At 42.7% G+C, this 21,674-nt stretch overlaps 1 protein-coding gene across 1 annotated transcript in view; it reads left to right on the plus strand.

Moving 5' to 3' along the window:
* The window catches only part of masp1 (MBL associated serine protease 1), a 75,675-nt gene that overhangs the window by 33,486 nt on the left and 20,515 nt on the right, over window positions 1-21,674 (plus strand). Inside the window, exon 9 of the mRNA XM_084019943.1 lies at window positions 21,238-21,372. Within this exon, the coding sequence (XP_083876069.1) occupies window positions 21,238-21,372 (135 nt within the window). The remainder of the gene's footprint in view (window positions 1-21,237; window positions 21,373-21,674) is intronic.

Raw genomic sequence — 21,674 nt, forward strand, 5'->3', positions numbered from 1 at the left:
CTCAAAGGGCCCAAAGTAGTCAACACCCACATTTGTAAATGGTGGGAGGTCAGGTTGAAGTCTGTCTTTTGGCAAATCGGCCATCTTTTGTTCACCCAGCTTTCCCCTGTAACGTCTACAAATGACACAGGATGAGAGAATCTTTCTAGCAGCAGCATTTGCGCTGATGATCCAATACCACTGACGAAGATTAGAAAACAAGTGATTTCTTCCACAATGTCCTAAAAGCACATGAATGTCGCGTAGAATGAGAGTGGAGATATGCTGATCTTTAGACCAAATGATTGGATGTTTCATGCTATCTGGCATTGCTGCTTTGGTGAGCCTTCCACCCACTCTCAAAAGTCAATTTTCTAACACTGGATCCAGTGTGTACAGGTGACTGCTTTTCTTTACTCAGGATGCTCCCCTTTTTAAGACAGTTATTTCATCATTGAACTTGTAAAGTTGACAGTACCGGACAATGGCATTTCAGCAGCTTCAAGATCTTGAGGGGACAAGGTTTGTGCACCCAATGTAGCTCTGAATCTTTGCATCTCCTTTTTCTTTTGCTGAGGTATGTTAATTCCACTGTTGTACACTGAAGTCTGTATTTCTTTTCTCTTCTGACTCCATGACTGCAACCTCTTTCTCACTTGAAGTATGTGAGCAACTGAGGTCTTTAGTCTTTTCCATGAAGAAAAATTGTCACGACTGAGCTCAGACAGGAGAACCCAAATGCAAGACCAGGAGTCAAATAGTAGATTTAATAATGTTCACCAAAAAAACACAGAAGGGCTAACAGCAGTCAGTGAATCCAGAATCCACAAAGACAGGCGAGGGGCAGACGTGAGGCAGGTAACCAGACAGGCAGGGTCAAGCACGGGAAGGCAGTCCAAAGGCAAAGGTACCGACAGGGGAAGGCTAGGCTCGGAAAACAGACAGGCAGGATAATCCACAGGTAGGCAGGCAGGAAAAAACGCTGGTAAGTATCTCTCAAGGAACGAATACGAACTGGCAAACACAGAGGGGAGCACATGACTTAAGTAACAAAGGGAGCTAACGAGACAAAGGTGCAACACATTAGGGCGGGGCAAGGTAATCACATGAACGGGGAAGGAGTTGACAGGCCAATCACAAACATACTACTGCCTGGTGACAAAAATAAGTTATCAGCTGGTTTGTTGCATTCTGTGTATCTTTGTTTATGACAACATCTGTTGTATCGGGTGCATCTTTGATGACAACAGTGTTCACTTTAGCCTCTACTTTGACCTCTGGGTCATCGCTGTTGATAGAAGCAGAATCCACAATATTAATAGGCCAATAAGTCTGGCCGATCCACCTGCTGCTTCTGAGCAGGTACTCAGCTTTAACCCCATGAAAGGCCTCATCAGCTGGGTTCTGCCTTGTATTGACCTCCACTGTGAGACACTAGTGGCTTCTCTTATAGTGGAGATCCTATTGGCCACGAAGGTGTAAAAGCACTTTTTTTCATTCCTAATGTAATGTAATTTAAGCACGGTTGTGCTGTCAGTCCAGACAGCACAAATTTTCCAGCTGTAGTTGCAATCCTGCTTTCAACATTGTGTCAACTCTAACTGCTAGCACAGCAGCTGCTAGTTCCATCCTTGGGATTGTCACTTTCTTTAATGGAACAACCCATGCCTTTCCTAGAATGAAGGCTAGATGAATTTTCTTATCATTCTGCAACCTCAGGTACGATACTGTACCATAACCATCCTCACTTGCATCAGAGAAGTGATTTAGTTGGGCATTTGTGATCTGTCCAAAATCTTAAGGTTTAATGCTTCTTGGCACACTGAATGTACTGAGCCTTCTTAGGTCTTCTAGCCACCCTATCCATTGTAGCTGGTAGTTTGGAGAGATATAATCATCCCAACCATAGCTCAACCTACAGAGATTTTGCAACATCAACTTAGCAGGTAAAGTAAAAGGTGCTAGAAAGCCAATGGGGTCATACACTGAGCTTATTACAGACAAGATACCCTGTCGTATAAGTGGTCTTTCCTGAACTGCCATTTTGAACGTGAAGGTGTCAGTTTCTGCACACCACTGTAGTCCCAATGTTCTCTTGACAGGAAGTTTGTTTCTGTTGAGATCCAATTCTTTCACTTCCTTGCCTCTTTTTCCCACATCAATGGACTCCAACAGCGACCTGTTGTTGCTGATCGATTTTGTCAATTGAAATCCTCCCAACTGGCACACAGCTGTCAGGTCTCTCACCAGGGCCATGGCCCCTGCCTCTGAAGGTAGGGACTTCAGGCAGTCATCCACATAGAAAGTGTGCTTGATTGTGTTTGTCACATATGCTGGGAACTTTGCAGGGAACTCCTCAGCAGTTTTTCTTAGGGCAAAACTGGCACAGCTTGGTGATGATGCCAAATGAACGGTCACTCTGTATTCAGTGAGATGTTGTGTCAGTTCACCATTTGGCCACCACAGGATGTGAAGAAAATCTACATCCTGTTTTGCCACTTTGATTTGATGATACATGGCCTGTATATCAGCCATCACTGCTATTGGGTCATTCCGTGTCACTTCATCAAATGCCTCCCACCTGACCATCTCAGAATGTCCTGAAAAAATTTGAGTACAAAGACACACTTGTTAATAGGACAAATCCAAAATATATGGTCTCTACTGTCAACAGTTTTCTCATGAAACGTCATTGAATGAAGGGTAGTTTAGATGTTTTTTGGCATCATACTCTGAAAAGCCATTTTTAAACAGCATTATCTGGAACACCTGTGGCCTTCAAAATTTCTACAGTGTATATCTGTTACTAATAGCCTCCAGACATGGAATATCAGGGGTGTAGCTCAATGATAACCTAGTATGGTAGGTACTTAAAATGAGGCTTGTTGAAATAAAGTAGTACATTTGAAGAGTGACTGAGCTCCCATTTTTACAGATAACATACTTCTATCACTTCTGCCTCTATCTCTGGGGTTAGCTTAAACATTCTACAAAATATGGTCTCTCTTAGATTATTAGTTTCACAGATATTAAGGCTCAAAAATAGAAGTTAACACATCTTTGCCCAACTTCAGAGTCATATTCCAAAAAACTGACAAGTATCAGGTCCAAACTTACTTTATTTGAAAGATCATATTCTTGTTAAAATCATATAAAAAAAATCAGGAGGGTGTTTTGCCTCATTTTGTTGCAGTGATTTTTTAAAATCCTGATATTGGTGGGGTTTTTGTGGCTGGTTTTGGTACTGCATGTCCTAATAGCCTACCAGTAAACATCACAGGAGGGCAATTCAAATGTGTTTTTTACCATTTACCAAAGACTTACGAAAACATTCAAATGTAGCACAGTTGTAGAGGCAATAAGTCCTTGAATGTGAGTTAAACATGGTGAAAGCAGCTTTTAATGTCTTAAACCATGAACAAACATAGCATAATATTGAAGACTGTACATTTTGTCATACTTTAAGTATATAGATTACACAACCAAATCAAATAATAATCTTAATTTGAGCATAAGATTTTACATTACAGTACAAAAGTCTCCAAAGTTTGATATTAAATAACAGTTTGTCTCTATGCTCACTGTGAGGGATCACACATTTTTCATCTTTTAGATCCAATTCCTTCGTCACATTCATTAATTTGGCAGTCACTTTACAAATTGTCTAATGTACATCTCTGCTCTGTTGTGCTCATCTTTTTTGATAGCGTACATGCGCCCAGTTTCTGTAGAGGGAACGTCAAATCTTGCAATTCTATGCTGCAGTGGGACATTGCACATGTCTTCTCTTCTTGGCCAGTAGAAACTCTTGGCAGGGCCATGTGGGTGCATGAACTGAACCAATACATCTTCATCTTGCTCTGAAACATCTCTGATACTTCCTATCCACCATTTCTGATCATAACTCACATATTGTCTCATAGTGAGCATAGAGACAAACTGTTATTTAATATCAAACTTTGGAGACTTTTCTACTGTAATGTAAAATCTTTATGCTCAAATTAAGATTATTATTTGATTTGGTTGTGTAATTTATATACTTAAAGTATGACAAAATGTACAGTCTTCAATATTATGCTATGTTTGTTCATGGTTTAAGACATTAAAAGCTGCTTTCAGCAACTCACATCTAAGGACTTATTGCTTCTGTAACTACAACTGTGCTACATTTTAATGTTTTCGTAAGGCTAAATTTATCAGTAGCATGTTTACTTGTAGGATATTAAGACATGCAGTACCAAGAACGGCCACAAAAACCCAATCCTATATCAGGATTTTAAAAAATCACTGCGACAAATTGAGGCAAAACACCCTCCCATTTTTTTAATATGATTTTAACAAGAATATGATCTTTCAAAAAAAGTAAGTTTGGACCTGATACGTATTGTCAGTTTTTTGGAATATGACTCTGAAGTTGGGCAAAGATGTGTTTACTTCCATTTTTGAGCCTTAATATCTGTGAAACTAATAATCTAAGAGAAACCATATTTTGTAGAATGTTTAAGCCAACACCAGAGATAGAGGCAGAAATGATAGAAGTCTTTTATCTGCAAAAATGGGAGCTCAGCCACTCTTCAAATGTACTACTTTATTTCAAAAAGCCTCATTTTAAGTACCTACCATACTAGGTTATCATTGAGCTACATCCCTGATATTCCATGTCTGGAGGCTATTAGTAACAGATATACACTGTAGAAATTTTGAAAATTTTAGTTTTCCAGATATTGCTGTTTAAAAATGGCTTTTCAGAGCATGATGCCAAAAACCGTCTAAACTACCCTTCATTCAATGATGTTTCATGAGAAAACTGTTGAGAGTAGAGACCTAATATTTTGAATTTGTCCTATTAACAAGTGTGTCTTTGTACTTGAATTTTTTCAGGACATTCTGAGATGGTCAGATGGGAAGATTTTCAGAAATTTGATGAAATGACACGGAATTACCCTATTGCTTCTTGGTGAAACCTTGTGAGAACGGCAAGCAAAGAATTTGTCAAATAAGTTCCCTGGAGTAGCTGACTGTTGAGTGACATCCCTTTAAAGCTTGCGCCGCAGTCAAATACAACTCTTAAGGTTCCCTTTTTAGGATGGTGTACGCCATGGTGCGGGATGTACCAGACCTTTCCTTCCTTTCCTTTTGATTGATATTCTGGTATCCTTTCTGCATATCCTTTGCTTATAACATCGCTGAGAAAGTGAGTGTATTCTTCTTTAAATGTAGCACTTTTTTCCAGTTTCCTTTTCAGACAGAGGGCCCTTGACAGTTGCTGTGGACAGTCATGGTTGTATTGTTTCACCAGCAGCTCTTCTATGTTAGCGATGGATATTTGGTTGGCTGTAATGGTGGGACAGCTGCTCTCAGTCACATAGCCTCCTCTCAGTGGTCCATTGACAATCCACCCAGATTCTGACAGCATAAGGTCCTCCTCCCTTGCTTTAAACCACTTCCCATGGTTCCATTACTTTCGAGACATTGGTTCCAATTAACAAGTCCACATCACCATTGATGACAGGAATTTCCAGAGTGTAGGTGCGGCCAAGAACTTAACTCTTCCTGTCGTGGAATGTTTTCACGAGTCACAGGCATGTTACACTGTGTGTACACGTCAGGCAATTCAAAGAAGGTGTTGGTATTGAGTGCAGCCACTTCCAGTACTGAGATGATGTGACTGTTGACAAACTTTTCTTGATTCATCGTCCTCAGCAGGATCTTGACATCTCTTCCTCTCACCTTCAGCTCCTTCATGAGTCGCTCAGAGCAGTAAGTAGCTGTGCTGCCCGGATCTAAAAACACATATGTTTTGAGTATTTTGCTGCCTTTCATAGCCTTAATCTGTACAGGGACAATCGGCAAGACATCGTCTTGTGCTCCAGCCCCTATATGGCCACAAGTCTTAGGAGAAACTAAACCCTTTTCCTGCTGTGTGTCCTCTGATTTGATTTCCTTCCCTTTTGCACCTTGCAGGATAGACGTCTACAGCAGCCTTTGCTCATGTGTCCAACAGCCAAACATCCAAAACAAACACCTTTCTCTTTTAGAAAATCAATTTTCTCTCTCTGGAGCTTCTCCATTTTGGGGATCAACTCCAATCTGTGACCCTCTTCACACAGCAGACACGACACCTTTGTTGAGGTATCAGGTACGGTTTTCTCCCTTTGCACTTGAGTTATGGTTCCAGAGTTAGTGGCTGCTACAGATGTAGCAAAACTGCTTCCCCTTCCTGTGCGAACCTGCAAGATTTTATGTCCAACGATGTATTTTGTAGGTATGATGGATGTGTCCTGAATGTTTCCAAAAACTGTGTTAGAAGCTATTGACACTTGTCTCTCAATGAAATTGACCATGTCACTGAAACCTACCAGGTGAACGAGCATCACTGCTACTTATGTGACTGAACCATACACAACATATGTGACCCGCCACGGCAAAACCAGGAACAAGTCGGGTGGGACGAATCCCGTAAACAACGAAATAAGCTTGATTTTCGTTTTTTTGCAGAATATGAAAGTTGAGATCATGAAGAAGCCACTCCATGTTTCAGATAACAGTATTGGTTGCCTTAAAAGTATACATTTTGTAGTTTTGGCTGCAATCAGCTGCACGTTAGAAGCGAAACACATGGCTAATTATACAGCGTCCATGTGAGGCCGCAGCGGAGGAGCTGGAGCGGAAGATATCAGACGCTATGATAACATTTCAATGGGATAAAGACAGCGAAATGGAGGAAATCCGTAACTTTGACTGCAAATGCTACAGAAGAAGAAAGGAGACACCAAAAAGCCGCAGACAAAAAGAAAGTCCGCCCGGATGTTTACAAGTGTACAATGTAAACATTGGAGGAAAGAAATCCTACAGTACAGTCAGTACTAGAATTAAGTCCAGGCCCATTCTCCTCAAAGTGTTTGATTATATCAGTCAGGGTGTCTTTGCCAATTCTGAAAAGGAAAACAAAGAAGTTTTACATCATGTGTCATGCTAACAGGCACCGTCTAAGTAGCTAATGTTTAAATTGTATTTCCAATTGTGTGGCCCTTCATTTACTTTAACGGAGTCATTATGGCCCACTGGAAAAAAATATTGCCCACCCCTGCCCTAGTGTGACCCCTCCTCCTCCCCCTGTGTCCTCTCTGCAAACTGAAATGAGAGGATCTGGTCAAAAAATAACCAGGTGTGACTTTTACTTGGAAACACAAAATCAGTGACATTTCCTGTTGCCAGTAGGTGGCGCTCAGACCGTGAGTCAATATTGCAGTGCAGACTCGTTCAGGGCAGGACTCTTATCAAGTATGATTTTTTTGGAGCAGATTGGAGAAGAAACGCTGAAGTTATAACAGCTTTGATGCTTTGGCATTGCCCTGGCCACGCCCCTAAACCTTTGGAGCATCTTTGGGTAACTATTTGTCCTCAAGGCTTTTCCAACCATATATCCAATTTTGGTATCAATCGGATCAACGGTATAGTCCAAGTAAGATCTAGTACAACCCCTGTGAATGGCCAAAAATGACAATTTTATAAATTTTTTGGAAGCGCCCCACATTACTTGATTTTTATGAAAATTGACATGTATGTTCTTTTCAGCTATGTCGATATAGGTTTCGAGTTTCATGCTGATTGGCCCAAAGGTTATGGAGTAATGCTAATTGCATTTTGGTGGCACAGCCCTCTTATGTTCATTGGCCGATATCTTCTGAATAAAAACACATTTTCAAAACCTTTTTCATGTCAATTGGAGTTACGGTGCGGTAGGGCTGGCGAATCCCCACGGTTGGTGGCGCTAGTGAGCAAATTTTTCACCAGGCCGCATGGGCACACCAAATTTGGTGAGTTCTTTTATTTTTTTTATGCTGAGGCCCCCAAAAGGCACGTCAAATGTGTGTAAGGATAATAAGAAACATTCCAATTACAATAGGGCTTTGCAGCCCAACATTGTTGGCGCTCGGGCCCTAAAATATATTATATATTAATTAATAATATATATATAATTAATTAATATATATATTAAATAATATTATATTATATATATTATTATATAATATAAATATTATTTGAAATGGAAAGGGCTGATATGCATGGCTAATGGTAGGCTGGAAAGGAGGAATACAGAATATTTGAGGTTTGTAGATAAAGTGACATGGTGCTCTGAAAGCAGGATATAGGGCAGATGATGAGTACAGGATGCATTCCACACATGCACACACACTGCGCACATGAACAAACAAACATACACACACACACACCCACGCAGAAAAACACACACACACACACACACTCACCCACACACACACACACAGAGAGAGAGAGAGAGAGAGAGAGAGAGAGAGACAGAGAGAAAGTGAGAAAAACGTTCTCGAGTCAAGCATAGTCTTTAAGTGATAGTATTAACTCGTACCTCAAGATCATTAGATAGCCGGGGCATTCCTGTTGTCCGCTTTGTAAAGACCTTTTTCTGCCAGTTCTTTTGCAGCCCCATTGGGTTTGGAAAGGTAATTGTAGTCCCGTATTCATTGAACACTTTCAGTTTTGCAGGGGCAGTATGTGTCTTAATGTTCTGGGCTTTGGGTTGTTCTCTAATGGTTAAATATCTCAGCTTTCTCACTGCAGAGGAGAAGTCATGGTCGAAAAAGATCCGCTTGTCTTTGTAAATAAATTCTGAATCATTTAATGTCTGCATCATCTATATCGCTCACCCTGGACCTCCACCAATTGTTTGTTCCATAATTGTTCTTATATCCCTTATATAATTGTTTCAGTTCATCCTTTAGCCCTTGGAATTCTATAGACAAAGACTTTTTCAGCTCAGTGAACATTTGTTTGATCTCAGCTATCTTCGCCATACTGCATTCGTCTTCATTCATTCGCGTGTCTTTTAATTCCCGAGTTTTTAATTCCAAAGCCGGAGCGAAGGTTCATTAGCCTAGGCTACTCGAAAATCATGATAGATATCTCGTATATTACTTTCTTTACTCATTAAATTATATTGATTCGGAGGGAGTTTAGAGGGCCAGCAATTCAAACTACTGTCATGTCACCGGAACCAGATACGTCCGGCCTGCCTGGATATATGCAAGGTTCTTGTGGTCGGTGCAGACCATAAATGGCAGCTCGGATCCCACCAGCCAATGCCGCCAATCTTCAAAGCCATCTTGACGGTCTGAAGTTGTCCCTCTCCCACAATGAAACCCAAAAAGCTGACCTTCATGGTGTGGAGTTCACACTTCTCGGCTTTGATGAATAACCTGTCCTTCAACAGCCGTTGCAAAACTGGTGTTCCTGGTGTTCCTCTAGGGACTGAGAAAAAATGAGAATGTCATCCAAATAGATGGACACAAATCTATTCAGGAAGTCTCTCAAAACATCATTAACAAAGGTTTGGAAAATGGCTGGGGCATTGGGAAGACCGAAAGGCATCACTAAATACTTGAAATGCCCTAATGGGGTATTGAAAGCCGTTTTCCATCCGTCTCCCTCCTTGATCCTCACCAGATGATAGGCATTCTGGAGATCGAGCTTGGTAAAAACTGAGGCCCCCTGCAGCTGGGTGAAAGTTGCGTCAAGCAGAGATAAGGGGTATTTATTCTCGACAGTGATGTTATTTAGGCCACGAAAGTCAATACAGGGTCTCAGAGCTGAATCTTTCTTAGACACAAAGGAAAAAATTATTCTCACAGGAGAAGAGGAGGGCTGGGTTATACCTGCTGCAAGGGAGTCTCTGATGTACACCTCCATGGCCTCAAGTCCTGGTTTAGACAGGTTGTAGAGATGACTGGAAGGCAACGGACCACCAAGGAGCAAGTCAATGGAGCAATCATATGGTCTGTGGGGAGGGGGAGAGACTGAGCTTTGTACTGAAGACCTCCCCCAGGTCATGGTAGATCTCAAGGAACTTGAAAAGATCCGGTGGATTGGCAGGTTGTTAAGGAGAGAGTGGGATGAGTCTAGCTGGAGACAAAACAGATTGCCGACAGGTTGCATGACAGAACAAACTTCAACCAGAAACCCTCCCTTTGGCCCAATCAATGTCGGGGTTGTGTTTTACCAATCAGGGGTGACCAAGAATTAATAGAGTGGAAGGAGCAGAGATGATGTAACGTTGAATGGATTCTCTATGGTTGTGAGTGGTTCTGTCAGATGCGTAACACAAGCCAGTAGGCGGTCCATCCACAGCCAATGCAGGCTGGGGTTGCTCCAAAAGCAACAACCTTATGACTGTCTGTACTGCCACCTGCTGGTCCAAAAAATTCCACTTGGCCCGGAATTTACTAGGGCCAAAAGAGCCAACGACAAAGCAGGACAGCAAAGAGTCGCAGGGATCTGGAAACGGGGCTTATGGACAGAGGGGGATTTAGCTTGGCCCACCAGTACCCCCAGAGCTACTGACGGTCCCTGTCTTTTGGTCGAATTGGGCAGTGGGAGATGAAATTACCTTCCTTGCCACAGTATAGGCACTCGCCCGCCTGACTGTGACACAGCCATATGAATTTAGAAGTGTTATTTAATTATACAAAATGTGTAAAGGTTCCCAAATGACAAAATGTTTAGAATCTTTGCAAGGTAAATAACTTTGTTTTGGGTTTCTCATTTGTTTTTGTGTTTTGCTGATGTCTAAAAGCTATACTGTATAATACAGGCCATTGTGGAGATTTTGATGTATATGACATGACTAAATGGTGACTGGGTCTTTAAGCAGTGACCTCAGAGGGCAAGAGCAGGAGCTACGGGCAGGTACCTTGAAGCAGGTAGTGAACAAAGGGAAGATGTTTGGAGTGGCGAGGGAGATGGGTGGCATGTTTGGGAATGGAGTAATCCTGGAATCTTAAAGCCCCACTAAAATCCTGAGTAGGCTACAGAAAGAAGACAAACTTTAAAAGTTCGACCTGGAGGTAAAAAGGATCCAATTAATGAAGAAAAGGGATCTACTCTTGGAATATATTGTTTGAGCCTGTCTTGCCGGTGATATCTCTCCATTTTTTCTACCTTCCTTGTTTTTGTGCAATGCATTGCTAAAGGACTATTTTTGCTTTTTTTTTCTGAATACTTTTTTTTGTGTTTTTGGACTTTGGTGCTGGATTTTATGGGACTTGGGGGGAGGGTGAAATTAGGGAAACTTATGGTGAATGGAAGACTTGTTTGGTTTGAAGTGACTGACGGATTGTGAATCGGCTGATACAATTATCCAATTAATACAAAGGTGTTTGGGCAACAGTTTGTTTGTAGATTATTTTGTTCGTAGTTTTCCGAACAAAATAGTGGAATAGTAGTCTAATTGAAGAAAATTGAAGAAAAATCAGTGTGATTGTTACATGACGGCGCTGTGAACTCTCCTTCGGTGTGAGGTGGCCCCTGTCAAGCTGCATGGGCTCCTCAGGTGGTGTTTGAGGGGAGCCCGGAGAGGAGTCCTGAATTGGAGTGTGGCTCAGAGAGGCAGGTGTAGGCAGTGGCTTGAAAGCTGGGCACATCGCAGCTCTCTCCCAACAGTGGGAGTGCAGATGGTTATCGATCCTATTGGACAAAGAAATCTCTTCAGGTCTTCAGAGTCTTCAGGTCAGAGGGCTCATCTCTGGAAACTAGTTCATCTCTGATTCGAATGTTTAACCCGTTCTTGAAGGCTGTCTTCAAGGTGTTGTCAGTCCAATCCACCTCAGCAGCCAGAAGTCAATGGTGTAATCTGAAACTGGACGTGGTCCTTGAGGCATAGCAATGGTGGTCAATGTTATTATTTCGCATGATTTGTCCTAGTGGGAGCATGTACATGTTGAATAAAGTTACATTGGTTGGTTCTGATACAAAGTCGCCAATGGAAACAAAATAGTTCCTATCTTGTAGATATGACTTGGACCAGCTTAAGACTGTGCCTGAGAGCCCCACCCAGTTTTACAGTTTTACAGTGTCAAATGCAGCACTGAGGTCTTATAGCATTAATATTGAAGTTTTGCCAGAGTCTGTGTTAAGACGAATGTCATTTCCAACTTTAATAAGGGCCGTCTTGGTGCTATGAAAAGGTTGAAATCCTGACTGGAAGTTGTTGTGGCAGCCAGTTGAAGCCCGGAAGTGATTTAGTTGTTGGAGGACAACTTTGTCAGTTATTTTACTTATGAAGGGTAAATTTGAAATTGGTCTGTAGTTGTTGATAATAGAGGCATCTAGGCTCCGCTGTTTTAGAAGAGGTTTAATGACTGCAGTTTTGAAGGCCTTTGGGAAATTGCCTGATTGAATAGAGTTATTAATGATTTGCAATACGTCTATTGATAGGCAGTCAAAAACATTCTTAAAAAAGTCGGTAGGTAAAGCATCAAGGCAGTAGTGTTGCTTTCGTTAACAAAAATTATGCCAAAATGTCGTCGTCAACGAACCTTTATCACGTGAGGAAAACGAGACGAGATGCAACGAAAATGCCGGTCATGTGACGATAACGATAATTAAATATATAATGCAAAATTGTAGACGAATAAAAACAAGACTAAATGTGGTTTACAAAATAAAAACTATGCTAAAATGTGTCTTCTTTTTTGTTGACCAAAACGAGGCGAGACGAAATGTTATAACGTTGTTTCGTCTCGTTTAGTTGTGTTATTATTAGTAGGCTCGTTGGAGATGAACTGCTCCTCACCTGGAAAGTAGATGAGAGCCTGCAGAGCAGCAGGAGGAGGAGCCTAAACGCTGCTCTCCAGTTGGACAGTTTCCATAGGCCTTCGAAGATTTGACAGTAAGTCATAGAAACAGTTAAATCCTGTTAGACGCGATCTGTAGGCTATTTGTTTATTTATATTTGTTCATAAATATCTGTGGAAATCAGAATCAGAATACTTTAAAGTGATGGTTCAGAGTGAAATGCACCCTAGGTAATTTCCACCATGACATCCAGCCAAATACCCCCTCGGAAGCATTTTTAGCGATGGTCAGCATTGGTCAAGATAGCCGCTATCAGCCGAATGGCTTAGTACTAGCGCTATGGTACTGGGGATATATCTCGTAAATGGGGGTATATCTCGTAAATATATATATATATATATATATATATATATATATATAGAAAGAGAGAGAGAGAGAGAGGCCCTAGTTTCGTAGACCAGGCGCAGTCAGCTCTCAGCGCACCTGTGCCACGCCGACGGGGTGTGTCCACCTGGACTTTGCAAGTTTCGTGCACCGCGCAGGCACACCTCCCGTCACTCCCACCCGCGCAAGTGGGAAAGAGGGAGGAGAAGAAGGCGTGAGTGGGAGACGAGGCGTGGACTGGGATTAATACAGCCGATTCAGATCTTCACCAATCAAATGAGCTCCTCTCCTCACCTTTAATGCATTAGGGGAGGTGCAGTGCAAGTTCCGTCACTTGACAACCCGATCACAGAAGCAGCGCCGCCGCTCCCACAACGTGCATCACACACTGTGCGTGCATATCATAATAATAACAATGCCGATATTATAAAAAACAGGAGAGAGAGAGGGAGATGTTTTGGTCCAAGAGGCTGAGTTTCCGTTACGTGTGCCATCCGCCTTTGATCTGACGTCAGATGTGACGGGACAATCTATATAGATATAAATTCACGTGTTGATTCAATTAGTTGCATTAAATAGTGTTTGTTGTGATTATTTATTGCATTTAAATGTGCCTGGAACTGTGGAAACCTGCCTGTGAGGTCTCGGTGATGTGTGCGCACTGCGCGCCGTCAGCCAAACTTCCACTCCGCCAGCTGTGATTCGCCTTGAATGAATGGACTTTATTTACGCCTTGCGCCGAGAGTAGACCAGGTCGGAGCTGGCGAGCTTTTAGTGCAGTCTCGGCGAGGCTTTTTGCCACGAAACTTCCGCTACGCCAAGCTGAATCTGTGACGCCTCCCCCTGCTGTGCCGCCACACCCATCTTGGCACAGGCGATCCACCAAACTGCCAAACTGACCGTGCGCAAGGCTGCGCGGGTCGAAACTTGCATTGCGCCGGCTCCGCCACCCTGCGCCGCCACCCTGCGCTGCGCCACAAAACTAGGGCCCAGAGTGTGTATGGTAGTAGACAGTGGAGTTCTCAACGGGTCGGGTCGGCCCGACAAACCCGACGGGACCGGCGGGTTCGGGCAGGGTTTGGGTCTAAAATATAAGGAAGTGACCTGGGTCGGGTGGGACCTCAAGCTTAATTTTTTCTGCTCAGTGAAAAAAAAAAGTATTAATCATCGCTGCTGTTCACTGCAAAGAAAGTCTGGCTGCTGCGTGTAACGTGCATCATGGAGAGGGGCGGGGGCAGACCTGACGCCGCTGCGTGCACGCCTTTAGCCTGGAGAAGTATATGGAGTTGGTGAAAATTAAACTTGCCGCAGGTGAATTCACCGTCGCCGTCTGCTGGTCATGATAATACGTGTATGAGAAAAAGGGAAAAAAAAGAAGGGGGGCGGCGGCGGGCCACGGGCCGGGTTCGGGCAGATAATCCATGTTTATGTGTCGGGTTACATCGCGTCCGGGCTTTAAAAGCCATGGGCCGGGTCAGGTCGGGTTGTAATTTTCAGGCCCGTTGTTGAAAAATCTTTCAAATCGTAGACTACAGCTTTAACTATATTAATATAGTAACTATATAGAGTAACTACATAGTAACTGTATAGAGTAACTGTACATGGAACATTTTGCAATTGTGCATCAAACATATGGTCACTGTATACTATTACTGTTTATACAATGAGTATATAGGAACTGCACTTAGTTACTGTATATAGTAACTACGTAGTTACTGTGTATATGAACTGTACAGAAGCAGCAGTAACTACCTAGTCACTGTGTATAGTACTTGTATATAGTAACTGTATATACAGCATTAACTGTACCTAGTATCTCTATATAGTAGCTGTACATGGTTATTGTATGTAATAACTTTCTATGCAGTAGTTACTGTACCAAGGAACTCTATATTGTATTTGTACATACAGTAATTACTATATAAAATAACTGTACATAGTTATGGTTTATAGTAACTCTACATTACTGTATACATTAACTGTACATTGTCTTAACTGCATATAGTAACTGTACTTAATTACTGTATAGTGTAGTAGTATTGTGATTTTTAATAATAACTGTACATAGTAACTGTATTGACAGTGGCTACTGTATAGTGTAACTAGCTGTATATAATTGCATATACTGTGATAACTGTACATACAGTAGTAACTGTACGCAATAATGCTATGTGGTAACTATCTAGTTAAAGTTAGTAACTGTATAGTATCTGTACATAGTAACTACACAATAACTGTAGTACTGTAGCAGCAAATCACAAACTAGAGTTGGACTTACTGTTTTCTGTCTCTGTCTCTGTAGAAACAGACTCTGGGAGGAGAACCATGAGGTCTTTGTCCAGCATCTCAACCTATCACAGTCAAGATTAGTCAGACAGTGATTATCATTGGCTGATAGAGAAAATGTAGGCACAGCTCATATGTGTGTCAGTAGTTTTGAATAATTATCTAATAAAACAAATAAAAACAGGATCTGCAGTCATGTGTTTCTGTGAAACAATCTGTTGATAATGCATTTGTAGAGTTAAGTCAAACATTATACTACATCATGATAACATACAACATAAGAACAGAAACTTTAAGTTTGGATCACTGCGATTTAGCTTTTGCTTTTCTGCATGAACCCTCACAGGAAGTGGGAATCTTAATGAATGGAAGGAGCAGCATCAGTTCCCTGGCAGACTCTGCCACCAGCTGCAGCAATAATCACTGCAAAAGCTGCTTTTCAAACTGATTAACATGTAATAATAAGGGAAACACACATAAAAGTCACATGGAGCTACAGCTTTCATATTATAGTTACAACTTATTGTTTCCTTATTGCTCATTACATTTACATTAAGGGCATTTAGCAGACACTTTTGTCCAAAGCGACTTACAATAAGTACATTTGTCAGAAGAAGGAAACATATCATTGTCGAAGTAAGAGCGAAAAATAGAAAAGTGTTACAGGCGAGTCTTTTGCGGAAGATGGCAAATTACTCTGCTGTCCTGACATTGGTCGGGAGTTCGTTCCACCACTGAGGCGCCAAAACAGAGAAGAGTCGGGACTTTGCTGAGCAACATTTGTTATATTTCAGCGATGGTGGTACCAGCCGGCCAGCTGAAGTAGAGGAGCGAATTGCTTGCGTCGGGGTGTGTGTTTTGACCAGTGTTTGAAGGTAGATGGGTGCCGTTCCATTGATGGCCTTGAAGGCCAGTGCCATCGTTTTGAAATGGATGCGTGCTGCAACAGGGAGCCAGTGGAGGTCACAGAGGAGGGGGGTCACATGGGAGAATTTGGGTAGATTGAAGACAAGGCGTGCTGCAACGTTCTGGATATGCTGCAATGGTTTAGTCGCCGAGGCCGAGAGTCCAGCCAGAAGAGAGTTGCAGTAGTCAAGGCGGGAGATGACCAGTGCTTGGACCAGGAGTTGCGTTGCATCCTTTGTGTGGACAGACCGTATCCTTCGGATGTTGTAGAGGGCAAATCTGCAGGATGGGGCCACAGCAGTGATGTTGGGGGTGCAGGATGGTTTGTCATCGAGGATTACACCAAGGTTCCTCGCAGTTGACGACGGCAATACTGTGATGCCCTCGACAGTAACCAGCAGGTCCATGCGAGGGCAGTCTTTCCCCGGGATCAAAAGGAGTTCGGTTTTATTCAGGTTAAGCTTGAGGTGATGTGCAGTTGTCCAGACAGAGATGCCTGCCAGACACTCCGAGATGCGAGTTGCAATGTGAGTGTTGGTGGTTGGGGGAAAAGAGAGGAACAGCTGGGTGTCGTCTGCATAAGAATGGTAGCAGAATCCATGTGATGTGATTACAGAGCCTGGTGATCTGGTGTATAGTGAGAACAGAAGCGGTCTGAGCCTTGAGGGACACCCGTGTCCAGAGAACAGGGTTTGGACATAGAGCCATCCCATGTGACCTGAAAGGTGCGATTTGTCAGGTATGATGTGAACCAGGTTAGAGCAGAGTCAATGATGCCAAGTTCGGATTGGCATTAAAGGATTTGGTGGTTGACTGTGTGAAATGCAGCAGATAGGTCGAGGAGAATGAGAATGGAGGAGTGGGATGAGGCTCTGGCAGGAAGTGAAGGGTCTGCATCTTCTCCGATTTGATGTCCTGACTGGTATAGGTCATTAACGTTATATCTCTTATTGATCACATGATTCATTTGAATATAGACACAATTTAAATTAAAACTGCATAGCAGTGTCATGACGGGCCCTCGCTCATATGCGGTCGTGGAGTGCCTGCGATCACAGGGCAGTGTTGTGGACGCTACCTGTGCTGCGGCCGCCTCTTGTGGCGCAAGTTGAGACACAAACGATTGACATTCAAAGCCATCTATCTGTCACGTGCAGTCGTGGAGTGCCTGCGGTCACAAGTGAAACTACATTTCAGTAACAGAGCTCACACACATGTCCATGCCTTCCTGACATCTCTCCTCCTCCCCCAAATAAGTAGGTGTGGCTTTTACTTGGAAAAAGTCACAAAATAAGTGACATTTCCTGTCGCCAGTAGGTGGCACTCTGACTGTGAGTCAACAGTGCAGACGTGGTCAGGTGGAACTCTACTCAAGTTTGGAAACTTTGGAGCAGATCAGAGAAGAAACACTGAAGTTATAATAGCTCTGATGTTTATGGCAAAGGTTCCACTGACAGCTGTCTGAGGTACATGTGAAGTTTGGGGCAGATCAGACAATGTATAAAGTAATTATACATTAATTTCCATTAGTGTGGAAAATATCCTGACTGTTGATCTGGTGTTAAAAAGTGACAGGTCACATCTCCTCCATGCCTTCCTGACATCTCTCTGAGTCTCCTTAGTGTTTCTCTCTCCCCTCCCCCACCATTTAGTCATAGAGCTGATACGCAGGTGGTTAAAACATTTTTTTTGCCCACTTCCTTTTGACTTTAGGCAGTGGGTCCAAGAGGCTTTTTTGTACATCTCCACATGGTCTATCTAGGAAAAAATATTCTATGCGTGTACGCCCAACCTAAAGGGGGGGCTGTTACTCAGAAAAAGGGCATAAAATCAATGGCATTTCATGTCACGATTAGGTGGCGCTCTGACTGTGAGTCAAAATGGTGGATATGTGTTCAGGACGTGACTCTTATCAAACCACTACCATATCGCAATTTCCTGAAATTTCTACGCACACACCAATTTTGGTGAGTTTTTTTTAATGTTCAGGCCAACAAATATAAAACAAACTGTAACCCTCATGTCAGTCTAGATATAATACAAAAGTCAAATTTACAATTTAAAGTCCCAGTCGGCAACATTTTTTTTATCAAATTCACCTCTACATGCACATAGTTGTTTGTTTTGCAAAAAAATCAACAGCGCCCAGATCATCCTGTCCAATCAGCACGCAGGGCTGTCATCGTGCACACACAGAGCCCCTCCCCCCTCGGTTCGTTCCACTTTCACAGGGGGGAGGCGGAGGGAAGTAGCAACAAGCTTCCATTTCCTCGGTTAAAAACCGAAACAAGGAGGTCCAAAACAAACAACGAAAAGAAAACAAGCTAGTTTGTCCTTATTCATCACTGTAATTCTTCATTATGAACCCTACTCACACTGACAGCTGACTGGGCCGCTCTCCTCACACTAACAGCTGATTGGGCCTCTCTCCTCACACTGACAGCTGATTGGGACTCTCTCCTCACACTAACGCTGCCCGACTGGACAGACTGGTGAGGAGAGCTGGCTCAGTGGTGGGCACAGAGCTGGACTCTCTGGTGACAGTGGCAGAGAGAAGGACCCTGGACAAACTGCTGTCCATACTGGACAACACCTACCACCCTCTGCACAACACCTTCAATCCTGCTCCACCAGCAGACTTAGAACTCGTTCGTCGCCCTGGCCATCAGACTATACAACAGCTCTCAGTGATGGCAGGAGGCACAATAGACAATGGACACTTGGTCACTTTATAGTTGTAATATAGTTTATAATTGTGTAAAATAAAACATTTTATTTCTAGTCACTATATAGCTTTTGTATAGTTTCTAATGTATGTTTAATGTATAATGTATGTTCTATGTTTGTTATTGCTACTGGATGCTTGAATTTCCTTCGGGATCAGTAAAGTATCTATCTATCTATCTATCTATCTATCTATCTATCTATCTATCTATCTATCTATCTATCTATCTATCTATCTATCTAACAGCTGATTGGGCCTCTCTCCTCACTAACAGCTGATACGCTGATCACACTGATGCTATGTGTCCACAGGGGCGAATTTAAACGCGAGTGGACGCTCCGCTTGCCAGTATTGCACACTTGGTGGGCTGCCACTAGAGGATGATTGACAGGCGCTCTCCTTGTTACAACCACTTCATGGCTGCACCTGATTGGACGAACACTTTCACAGCTGTCCTGTGTGCCGTCTGCTCCCGGATTTCAAATCCCAACATGGCGGCCAAACTTTCTCTTATTTTATGAAAGTAGTTCACCGAAATGTGTTTCTGAAAAAATTTTAAGCGAGAAATAAGCTATGCAGTTGCTGAATCTGTCTTTATTTTAGATCGACAACATTCAGTTCAGGGAGGCAGCAAGGCGAGCCGGTGCTTCTGATTTGCATAAAGTAAACTCGACCTCAACTTTATGCAAATGAGGAGCGGGCAACTCGACGCGCCGCCTCTCGAAATTCGCCGCGTGATTCACATAGAAAATGGCTGCATTTCCAATCGCATGCATTTGCGCCAATGCATGCACGAGACTTGAGAGGATCCGCCGGAACTCGTCATAAACACATCAACTTCCCACTACGTCAAGTCGGACACAGGTGCACTTCACAGACTTTGCACAAAGTATATGGCCTACCCAGTGGCGCTGGCTTTCTGACAAATTCGAGGCATTGGAACTCCCCTTGTTGATGGAGGCTGAGGAGCAAAGGTGAGGAATTTTCTCACGTGGGAAATTCCACGTGGTAATTCTAACCAACTAGGGCAACGTTGAGGGGAGTGTGTTATGTCCGCACTTATTTGAGACCATCTGCACAGAAAAGCATGCGGAGGGAGGTACCCTGGAGATCCCGCAAGTTTTTAAAGCCATGTGACATGTCGCAAAGGGAAGTTATCACCAGCATTTCTGACGTTTTTATCCCAGAATGCTTATGCGAGGCAAATGCATGTGAATGCATGATTGGAAACGCGCCTATTGAATTGAAGCGGGGAAACAACGCTGCCTGTGGACACGTACCTTTACAGCTGATTGGGACTCTCTCCTCACACTAACAGCTGATTGGGACTCTCTCCTCACTAACAGCTGATTGGGCCTCTTTCCTCACTAACAGCTGATTGGGCCTCTCTCCTCTCACTGACAGCTGATTGGGCCTCTCTCCGCACAATGCATGCTGGGTAGTTTTGTGTCCGACTTGATCCCTACTTGCTCTGACGTCATGCACACGTGGGCAACGATAATCACACGAGATCAAGGTAGCCGCAGTTTTTAGAGCCAGCGCTGCAGTTGCTGTCAACCAACTGCAAGCCCCGGGGCATGATGGGAAAAGCCTGGCTCTTGCCTCATCTACGAGCTGGTTGGTTCTAGGTTTTGACAACAAACACCATGTTTAGTAGAAAATGCAAATTTCCTGTGTGTGTCTAATATTTAACGCTAGATCATGGGCTGTTAGTCTCATGTTGTGCAATAAAAGTTCAGTCTGTTAACAAACATCTCATGTGGTTGATAATATTAATAATAATCATAATAATATGTTATTTATATAGACCTTATCAAAACGAGCAATTGCCCTACGGTGTGCTTTAAGAGGCAGACATAAAAAAAGATACACATTCACATTCATACAGTATCTGTCAAAAAATATAAGGTATAAAATAATGCCAATAAGTATTTATTTTATTTAGCATTTTTTTATACTTATTTGACTCTTTCTTTCTTCTCATTATGTAGCAACTGCAGCTGTACACTTTCCCAAGGGGTTACTATAGTATTCCACAGATATTTATGAACAAATATAAATAAACGCGAATGTGGTCGCAAACTACAGATAGCCTTCAGATCACGTCTAACAGGATGTTACTTTTTCTATGACTTTCTGTCAAATCTTGGAAGGCCGATGGAAACTGTCCAACTGGAGCGCATCTTTTAGGCTCCGCCTCTTACTGCTCCGCCTGCTCTCGTCTGCTTTCCAGGCGGGGAGCAGTTCATCTTGAACGAGCCTATTGATTGGGCATTTCTCTTCACACTGGCAGCTGACTGGTCCTCTCTCTTCTAACTAACAGCTGATTGGTCCTCTCTTTTACACAGTGATAGATTGTGGGAGTCCAAAGGTGGTCGCCATGGCTGACGTGGTGTTTGGAAGTCTTCACAACAGCACAGTGTTTGGATCGACTGTTCACTACATCTGCAGGGAGGATGCATTCCAGCTCAATATCAGCAACAGTAAGAGTATATAACTCAAAGTATGTCATCAAAAGATAATTAAAAGCCATAATATAGTATGCCATAAAAATATAATTACAAACTCATAAATAAGTAAAGTATAGTATTTCATAGCATGTGTCATAAAAATGTGATTAAAAAGTAATACTTAAAATTGTCATAATATGGAATTGAGGGGAAGGGGCAATGGTAAACCATGGTTGACCCATAGAATCTGTTCTGGCTTAGGTTAAATTTCTTGCAGATCTCAACATACATTGTGTGTAAGACAAATTTGCCACTGTGGAAGCCAGCAAGGAGAC

Source organism: Eutrigla gurnardus, assembly GCF_963514095.1.
Source record: "Eutrigla gurnardus genome assembly, chromosome: 10".
In the NCBI taxonomy this organism is placed as follows: domain Eukaryota; kingdom Metazoa; phylum Chordata; class Actinopteri; order Perciformes; family Triglidae; genus Eutrigla; species Eutrigla gurnardus.